The 10127-nt window shown below is 38.2% G+C and overlaps 1 protein-coding gene across 2 annotated transcripts in view; it reads left to right on the forward strand.

Annotated features, from left to right (window-relative positions):
* Positions 1-9413, forward strand: part of zgc:63587 (uncharacterized protein LOC393431 homolog) — a 37129-nt gene extending 27716 nt beyond the window's left edge. For both annotated transcript variants that reach the window (XM_036578826.1, XM_036578828.1), the window contains 5 exons: positions 968-1069; positions 1167-1312; positions 2720-2803; positions 4641-4698; positions 6101-9413. In XM_036578826.1, coding sequence (XP_036434719.1) covers positions 968-1069; positions 1167-1312; positions 2720-2803; positions 4641-4698; positions 6101-6169 — 459 coding nt within the window. In that variant the 3' untranslated portion in view covers positions 6170-9413. The remainder of the gene's footprint in view (positions 1-967; positions 1070-1166; positions 1313-2719; positions 2804-4640; positions 4699-6100) is intronic.
* The last annotated feature ends 714 nt before the right edge of the window (positions 9414-10127 follow it).

The following is a 10127-nucleotide window of genomic DNA, read 5'->3' on the forward strand; positions in this document are numbered from 1 at the left end:
TCCTGTTACATTACCCTCCTAAACCTCTAGGGTGTGGAAGCGTGTTCATTGTATGATTTATTGATTTCCTGTGGCAGACTTCAAAGAACATCCTCAGTACATTGCTTAGAGTGCTTTAATTTGGCCAAGGGCTGAAAAGCTCAGCTCAAACCAGTGGAAAGGAAACAGCATCACACACACACAGTGCACAGTCTTAGTTAAATCCATATTTTGATTTCTTCTCCTCTGAAGCTAGCCTGCTGCTAAAAAGATCTGCTCTTGTTAGAGGGGATTTCCACAGATGTTTAAAAATTTCTGCATTATTCAATCGCTAAGATGTAAACAGTCATTCAGAATGAATTGGGCATTGTAGAAAAACCTACCAACTCAGATGTCTTTACAATGGTAGTGATAGGAAGAAAGGGTTGCAATGTCTACAACATGAATATAGCCATTTTATTTGCTATGCAAAATGATCTGTGAACCTTACTTGTCATATTAGTTTTTAATATGTAATGTTGGTAATGATAAAATAGTAGTTAAAACTTTCATAAAATAGTGGTAAAAAGTTTTCTTTGGGTACTGTTTCAAAGGTTTATATCAAAACCATCGGTAAACAATTTTTGTGTAATATCTTTATGTGAGGGAGCTTTTAGAGGCATTAAACACTTGGTTTTACGCCTGGTTCCCATCACCACCATTTTGAACAAATTTGACACAGCATGTTTCTTTAGAATGAAGTTTTTCGTGTCGAACCCCTTTGAATAACTTTGTTTACATCTTGAAGATTGAGTTATACAGAAATTTTGTCAAATGGACAGAAATCTCTTTAAGTTTCAGGATGACCTTAGCTATCACAGTCAGTCTACCACTATCTGTGGACAGTCTATTGCGCCGTGAAATCATGATTTGTTTACATTTTCAGTTGTCTCCATTGAAATCATTGCTGTAATAGTTGTGTTTACTCTGGTGTGTTTTCTTTGTTCAGATCCTGGATGAGATCAGCGAGCACGGCATCCGCATCTACCAGCTCCCTGATGCTGACTCGGATGAAGATGAAGAGTTCAAAGAGCAGACTCGTGTCCTAAAGGTCAGAGGTCATTCCTCCCCAAGATCCTTTATTACACTCAGTTTTATGGTACAAGTATATAATCTGTATACATGCCTATGTGGTTTGTCCTCTCCAGGCCAGCATTCCGTTTGCAGTGATAGGCTCCAACCAGCTGATTGAAGTGAAGGGGAAGAAGATTCGAGGGCGCCTGTACCCCTGGGGTGTGGTGGAGGTGGAGAACCCTGAACACAACGACTTCCTCAAACTGCGCACCATGCTGGTGTGAGTACACAAGCTTTCATAGCTTTGCTTCTCTCTTTAAATGTTTCTTGTTGTGTTCTGTCTCATCAGCGGCGTTCTTGTATTGGTGCTGTGGTGTCCTCTGGTGGACATAGTTCTTTATAACTCTGGTCTTGTCTGTGTTGCTGGAGGCCCTGGAGCAATGTTTGTTCATTGCACTGTCTGCATGTACAGTGGTGATAGAAAGTTTGTGAACCTTTTAGAATTTAGTCTGAGTTTCTATCTTAAAATGACCTAACATTTGATTAGATTCACTTAAATCATAAGAGATAAAGAACCGTTTTTATAACAAAGTAATCCAAAACTAATTTTTTTTTTTATTTTGTTGGCCAAAGTATGTCAACCTCTGGAATGATCTGTTCGTTATAGAGGATAATTAGGGTCAAGAGATTTAATCAAGTATGAGTGTGGGTGAGGACTAAAACATTCTAGGACATCACAGAGAACTCTTGGGTAACCTCTAAGGATCTGCAGGTCTCTCTTGCACTGTCTAATGTCAGTCCCTAAAGACCTCCTGGATGAGCCAGAAGTCTACTGAAATAAATATTGTTTGGACTGAGAAGGCAAAAGTAGAACTTTATGGTTTAAAGGAGAAATGTTATGTTAGGTGAACTACTATACACTGCATTGCAGCATAAGAATCTCATTCCAACTGTGAAACATGGTGGTGGCAGTATCACAGTTTGAGGCTGTTTTGCTGCTAATGAATTCTGGATTGTGTAAGAAAATTCTACATTACAATATCAGGGCGTCCGTCCATGAGCTGAGGCTCATGAAGGTTGACAACAACACACCATTGGGCCTACCAAAGAATGGTTAAAGCAGAACCTTTGCTCACTAAATGAGTGGATGTAAAAACTATATAACTGTGATATCTTCTAACTATCTTCAAGTTGTTCTTGTTTTTACTTTGACCTTAGTCTTGATCTAAAGGTATATGGAAGTGTTGCTTCAGGTAGAGGTGGGTATTGTTTAAACAAAAATCAATACCAATACCTTTGATGTGGCTTCCTGAACGATACTTTTTCAGTACCTTCCTTTTAAATGCAAAACCGAATGTCGGTGTGCCTTAAACGAGTGCGAGGTGCTGGAAGTGGATACATTTACTCACTGCAACCAACTGTGTACTAATCAATAAGTGCAGACATTTAATAAAATGCTTTCAGAATATAATCACCAGTCCAAATTTTGGAACGAGCATGCTTATTGAATGCTGCTTAGACTGACTACTCAAGAATTAAAAATACATAGCACATTTTCAATACTCAGTTCTAACCGTATACTGGTATAGGAGTAGTTTGGTTCTTACCATAAAAGTATTATATTTAGACACCCAGCTGCAGGTGTTCTTGGTTTAAGTCTTACAATCTACTTGTGTGTGTTTTGTAGAACCCACATGCAGGACCTGCAGGAGGTAACTCAGGACCTACACTATGAGAACTTCCGCTCAGAGAGACTGAAGAGAGCTGGCAGGTAAGATAAAAGCACACAAAACTTGCTATAAACACAAGGTGTAGGTGTAAATTTTTGTCTGCAAGGCAGCTTCTTTCACCCTGCAAAATGCAGCTTCCCATCTAGGAGTATCACAATCATGTAATTTATGCTGGTGATTACCATATAAATGATAGCAGTTAGCAATTTATTTGTCTTTCTGTTTATCATACAAAACTTTTTAAAGTCTACAGTGGCCAAATCGGCTGTTTAGCTGATGTTGCTTCCAAACTGTCAATATTAGTAGCTCCCAACTGACAACAGAACAGCTCATATAAACTAACATCACTTACTGCTGCCCTGTAAAGGTGTTATAGCAGCAGTTAGAAGTTGGAACTTTTGCTTTTTTCTTAATACTTATGATGGTCAAGTTGACGGGCTTAAACCCTCCTACAAAACACAACCTCACACAAGCGACCTCTCTTTGCAAACACAGCCCCACATTAATGAACTTTAACCCTGAATCACAGCCTCACAATGGTCAACTCCCCTGCAAGAAAGTTACCCTAATCCCAGTCCCTGACCCAATAAGAGAGTCACCATATTTTTGTACTACAACCCTGTTTCCAAAAAGAGTTGGGATGCTGTGCAAAATCAGAATTAAAACAGAATGTAATGATGTGCAAATCATATGAAAAATATGAAAATAGTATATCAAAATAGACAACACATCAAATGTTGAAACTGAGACATTTTATTGTTTTTGTAAAATATGTGCTTCTTTTTAAATTTGGTACCAGCAACACATTTCAAAAAAGTTGGGACAGGGGCATGTTCCCCGCTGTGTTGCATCACCTCTTCTTTTAATAACACTGTAAACATTTGGAACTGAGGAGACCCGCTCTTGTTTAATAGAAGATTAAGCTGCTCAACAGGGTCTGCTTTGTCATATTTTTCATTTGATGTTTCTGAGCTCATGCAGTGATTTCCACAACACAATTGTCTGTTTTTAATGCAGTTCCACCTGAGGTCCCAAAGATCACGGCCAGCCGATATTGGTTTTCAGCCTTGTCCCTTGCATACTTTTAATGATATTATGTACTGTAGCTGATAAAATATCAAAAATCTTTACTATTTTATGTTGAGAAATGTTATTCTTGAGCTGTTGCGCTATTTGCCTGCACAACCTTTCACTGAGTAGTGGACCTATCCCCATCTTTACTTCTGAAAGACTCCCTGGGATGTTCTTTTTAAACCCAGTCATCTTACTGACCTGTTACCAATTAATCTAATTAGTTGCCAGGTGTTTTTTAGCATAACACAACTTTACCGGTCTTTTGTTGCACCTGTCCCAGCTTTTTTGAAATGTGCTGCTGACATCAAATTCTAAATGTATATATATTTTTCAAAAACTAAAATTTCTCAGTTATAACATTTTGATACGTTGTCTATGTACTATTTTCAATTATGTTTTATTTCTTTGCACGTCATTACATTCTGTTTTTATTTACACTTTGCACAGCATCCCATTTTTTTACAACGGGATTGTGTATATGTAACACATTCTTATTTACCTTCAAGAAGTTTTTTAGTAGCAAATGTTTTAAAATAGGTTTTTTTTTTCTTTCCCCAAAAACTCTGTTTGAAACCTGCCTTCCTTCTTGGCTTTAATACTGTTTTGTCTCTCAGCCCACTATACAAGCTTTGCACTTTGACTCTCCCGAGCAGCAATTAGATGGAAAAGCAACACAAACTGGCTTTTCTTTATTTAGACAAATGTGGAATAGATATCTGGAGCCACTGGTGGTTCCTGGCCAATTAAGGGTTTTATACAGGCATGTAAATACAGACAATACAATTTCTTGTTTGACTCTTGCAGAACGGTTGAGGATGAAGTGCTAGACAAAGATCAGATCTTGCTGGAGAAGGAGGCCGAGGTAAGATGCCCACGCACATTTTTCATGCGCTTTTTCTTTTCTGTCAGTCACAGAAAATGTGCGCATTTAATTTGCTGTTACGTGCCCTCTCTCACCCCTCTACATGTCATGAATTGGATTTGTAACTGGATCTGAAGGGGGTTATTGTGTGAATTAACGACTCTGCATCCTCTAGACGTGATCCTTATATTGTTTTTTGGCTCAGTGCGACATATAGCCGAGGCAGACACAGACCCGCGACACAATCAGAACAACTAGCAAATGTGTCTGCACAGGACATGACATCAGCTTCCTGTCAGATAGAACTGCTGCCTTACCTATTCTAATGGTGGAAATGCCTTATTTCCATATACTGTTTTTGTAGTGAGAATGGAAATAATTGTTGTAAGATGTTTTCAGCAGGATGTAGATTGAGAATCATGGTACCCAATGTTTGGTTGTTATGACAACCCAAGTGGCATTGCCGTGTTCGCATATTATACTCAACATTTGTGTCAGTCTTCACTTGCAGTGTATTTTTAAGGACATGCTTCTGCAGGTCATGAAGATCACATACACACATGCATACAGAGTATGACACATTTTCTTCCAGATTTGGAAACTGCTAGTAATACCCCAGTAGATTATCCTGTGGCCCAGACTGCATATTATGTTACTAGAACATAATAAGCTACCAGGTCAAGATAAGATAATTGGTCTGGTGGACGTGACCACAATCCAGACAAAGTCTTGCCATGTCATTTTTAGTGTTAAAATCATCATTACGTGACTCATCTGTCTGTTTACGTAAGGAAAGTCTGAGAGGTGAAAACGCCCTCATTGTCAGTGTGTTAAGCAGTAGGTCTCTAAACTTTTATTTTGACCATTAAATGACGAAGAATGATGAATCATGCTTACTATGACCAGGCATATAAACAGCAAGGTAAAAATGGTCCATTTTGATTTCTGTTTGACTTTTAAACTATAACTTTAAAAAATGTAAACATATAACAAGGACTCACAGTGTCATTGTCACGAAGTACCACAAGCTGCTTGTTTGCTAATATTGCCCCCCTGTGGAGAATAAGTTAGAAGCCAGATATGGCAAAACTGCATCTAAAGGGGTGTCTCCATCAGGTCCTGTAGGACTGATAGGAGAATTTAAAATATTCAATATCACTATACAAATTACCAACTTATAACTGCTGATTCATCAAAATGGTACATTTGAATCATTTTTTAAAATAATCAAGTTAATTAAACTGTGTTTAACTGTAGAATGTATTAAACTGTCTTAATCAGTTCTTATTAAGCCCGTTTCTCTCTCTCTCTCTCTTTCTCTCTCTTCTTCTCTCTCTCTCTCTCTCTCTCTCTCTCTCTCTCTCTCTCTCTCTCTCTCTCTCTCCTCTCCCCCTCCCTCCAGCTGAGACGTATGCAGCAGATGATAGCTCAAATGCAGGCTCAGATGAGGATGAAGCCTGGAGATGACTAAGGAAGATGATGTGTGTGTGTGTGTGTGTGTGTGCGTGTGTGTGTCTGTGTGTCAGTCTCTGTTTGTTTATTGTACCAGGAGCTCCACCGCTCAGTCACTGCAGTCCTCCCTCTCTTTACTTTAATGATGGGTTCCTCATACATCTATTACGGTTAATATTTGCCATATATATTTTGCAGTATTTTTGCTGTCCATACCAGGTAGAATAATTTCAATCTGTGGGCCTGTTTACACTCTACTTTAACATGTGCTTCATGCCTGGATGTACTTTGGCTGGATTACATTTACACTTTTCATTGAAATGCGTCCTCATTTTGATCAGATGAGATCTGGTTATGCTTTCCCCACGTAAAAAGCACGTCAATGGTATCGGTTCTATCGGTTTTAGTCTTGTTTACTTTTTTTTCCCCTGGCTTGATATAAGTCGACAAGGTTGGCTTGGACACTTTCATCAGCCCATTGTGCATGAAACACATTCCATTCATACTTGTGTTGAATGTGGTCAAGATCCGTCCCTGACCACCTCAGAATGTGGTTTGAGTGATCCCATCGTAATCTGATCACAGTGTGTTCCGGGGCTTTTCATGTGGCCATGTGAACCCGGAATGTGATCAGGTCACCAAAAACGCATGTTGATGCAAGGTATAAACAAGCTCTTTGACTCCATGTCCTACCCATGTTGACTGATCGGGTTGACTAAACCATTATTTTGATATTTATTATTGATTATATCTATCAGTATACTCCATGTTGTGGGATTTTTGTGTTTGTCAATCATGTCAAGGTGCATGGAACAATTTTATATTGCAAATGATATATCATGGCATATGCTTTATTATTTTTATAGACATGGGATACATATCAGTAAAACATTGAGTAGTTTGCAGGTGCTTGCTGAGGTCGCACTGCCTTGCTTTCTGTGCTCATTCTAAGCAGCTCATGCCGTACCAGTCACCTCCAGTTCCTAATCTCTTTTATGTCCCAGTGGTGCCTGTTTGACGGATGGTGGTTGATGGGCGCTGAGAAAACAGTTATATTGTCTGGCCTCTTTCTCAGTAGGCTACTGTATGCTCAAAGAGGGAATTTACAACATGTTTACGGTCAGACGACAAGAGAATACAGGTTTAACAGCCTGCTTCAGAGACCTTATTAATGTGTGTATGTGGGTATGTGCTTGGGTGTGTGTATATGCTCCCCTAGTGAAATACAATCATGTGCATTCTGTGCTTAATTCTTTATGTATGAGATAATACCCTGCAAGAAAAGAAGGCATAGATAGGTTAACAATTATAGCCACTTAACAAGGAAAAAATCCAACCAGCCATGTTCTTAGACATACACCATGTTCTTAGACGTACACCGTATGTCCAAAACACTACTCCAGCTCTTCCACAAGGTACTGTATGGAGCTCAGAACACTGTTCCACTGCTCCACAGTCCAGTGCTACGGGGCTTTATAACCGTCTAGCTGATGCTTGACCTTAGGCTCATGTGTAGCTGCTCAAGAGTGTCCTATTCTGTTAGTACTGCTTTTCTATAAAGATTATACAAGCTCACACAACAGCCTTATCAGCAATAGGTGCACCTGAAAGTAGCTGAATTCACTAATTAGAATGGGTGTCTGGATACCTCTGGACATACAGTGTACTTACGATGTTACTTAAAGTTCTTGGACCATGCAGCTAAAGGTCTGTAATGTGCAGTGACTGCCACTAGGGGGCAATAGCCTCACTTAATTTCGGGACAGAAGAGAATGAGGGAGTTTTCGGTAACACTTGAATGGTGTCTGCATTACACATTCATAACATCTTACAGAAATGCATCATAACTTGTTAATGAATGTTTGAGTCAACATTTATAAAATATACATGTTTTACATGTTTTAATATGGACGATATCATTTTACTGAGATACATTTTTTCAAAATGAAAGTAAAATGCCTCATTTCTGGACAGCCAAAATAAAAATGACTTCACTTTATCCCTTTGTTCGTTAAGTGCTTTGACACTCAGGCACATTTCATCTATACTTTCTTACTTACTTTTTAATTATCTTTTTTTTTTCTTAAGCATTTGTTGCTTTACATGTCACTTTACTACATGGACAGTAAATTACTTTTGAATATGCTTAGGAACAGTCATTCAACTGAATCTTAGTATGATGGTGTGCCTAAGTGTTAAAGCACTTAATGACCAAAGGGGTAAAGCAAGGACATTTTTATTTTCACTGTGCAGAAATGAGGCGTTTTACTGAAAATAATAGTTTTTCAAAATAAAAAATGAGAACGATTTAATATTATGTAAAACATGTATGCTTCATGAATATAGGTTTAAATAAATTTATGAACCTGTTATGAAGTGTTTATATAAGATGTTATGAACGTGTTTTGTAGACGCCCTTCAGGTAAATTGTTACCTAATTTTTCAGATGGAATCAGTTTGTTCAGTCTTGTTGAAATCCAGCCTTATTTTGCATGAGCGTGTTTTTCAGAACGATTTTAAAGCTATATTTCCATATGGCGGATAGGCTAGAGTCTAAATGACTGCAGCCTTTGGGTATTTATTGGAGACTGAGTGTATCATGGCTGTGGTATTTTTGATGACATAACACTTCAGGTGATGAAATTGAATGGAAATGTTTGTGCTAACGGTAGTATGTTTTGAACAAAAGTGTCGGTGTGCTGTTACACACCCCTCCTTTCTTGAAGTCGCTCTTCATGCCTTAAACATCTTTCTTAAACACTAGTTTCTGTTCACTGTTTGTCCTTGCATTTCTTCCTTTTGTGCGTGGAGTTTGATATTTTCTCACCATTTTATATTTTTTTTTGCCTTAATATTCTACTGTAATCTGCCTCTGCTGCAGTAGCAGTGCCTAATTTAACTCTTACTTAGCAGCTTATGGTTGTTGGTTTTGTTTATCTACTTCTTACCTTTCCACTGAATATTAGAAGTTAAATAGAGGTGTCAGATGAATAGGCACATGCTTACACATCCATGTTTGCCTGTTTCGGTACAACATCCTCCACCCTACATCACTGTACTCATTAGCCATATATAAACACACTGATTTTGTTTCTTAATGTTGCGGCCCAGCCTTGTTATTTTGGCTTGGCCATCTCCTGTTTTCAGATTAACTTTTTGTTTTGCATGTCCACGGTACAATAGGGCTCACTACTCTGTTTTAAAATGTTCATGCTCTTTTTTTTGTACTTATTTTAAGAAATAAATCTAAAAGTTCTCTTAAATCTTGTTGTGATGTTTTTGTGTCCAATGGTTACAGCTGCTGAACACAATTCTGTTTTCAGTTAGGCTGACTTAATCTTCTTCACTGTATTTCTATATTTAATTTTTAAAAAGCTGTATAAGTAGGTTTGGAAGAGAGATCACTTTATTCTAGCTTCAGAGATTTTTTTTCTCATTTTAGAAAAAAAGATATTGCAGTGTTATTATGAAATCAGAAGAATTTTGTACAGCCTCTGTATGGCTGTACAGAACTGTAGCTATTGTAAGGATCCAGTTTCTGTCAGCATTTAAAATTAGGTGTATGTTTTTATTTTTATTCAAAATTGCACTCATCATCCTGTTTATTAGAAACTCCTGCTATATACTTCTACCCGTTGGCCACTTAATGAGGTCTACTTAAATAGTCCTCTATAAATGTGTGCAGTTGCAGATTGTAGCCCATCTGTTGCACAGTGTGTCTGCCACCCTCTGCACCATTTATTATTGATCACTTTCTAACCACAGGTCCACTGTTCTTTAGCTGGTGGATCATTCTCAACACAGCAGTGACATGTTGGTGGCATAGCAGTGTGTTTGAATCGGTATAAGAGTGGTCCACCACCCAAACATCCAGCCAAATGTGGCTCTGTGGTCAGAAACTTAGGGAAGCCCATTCTTGCCAGGTACACTGTTAGAGTTACTGTGCAGGTACATTTTTGTTCATCAAGGTACAAACA

This window comes from Colossoma macropomum, unplaced genomic scaffold, assembly GCF_904425465.1.
Source record: "Colossoma macropomum unplaced genomic scaffold, Colossoma_macropomum, whole genome shotgun sequence".
In the NCBI taxonomy this organism is placed as follows: Eukaryota; Metazoa; Chordata; class Actinopteri; order Characiformes; family Serrasalmidae; genus Colossoma; species Colossoma macropomum.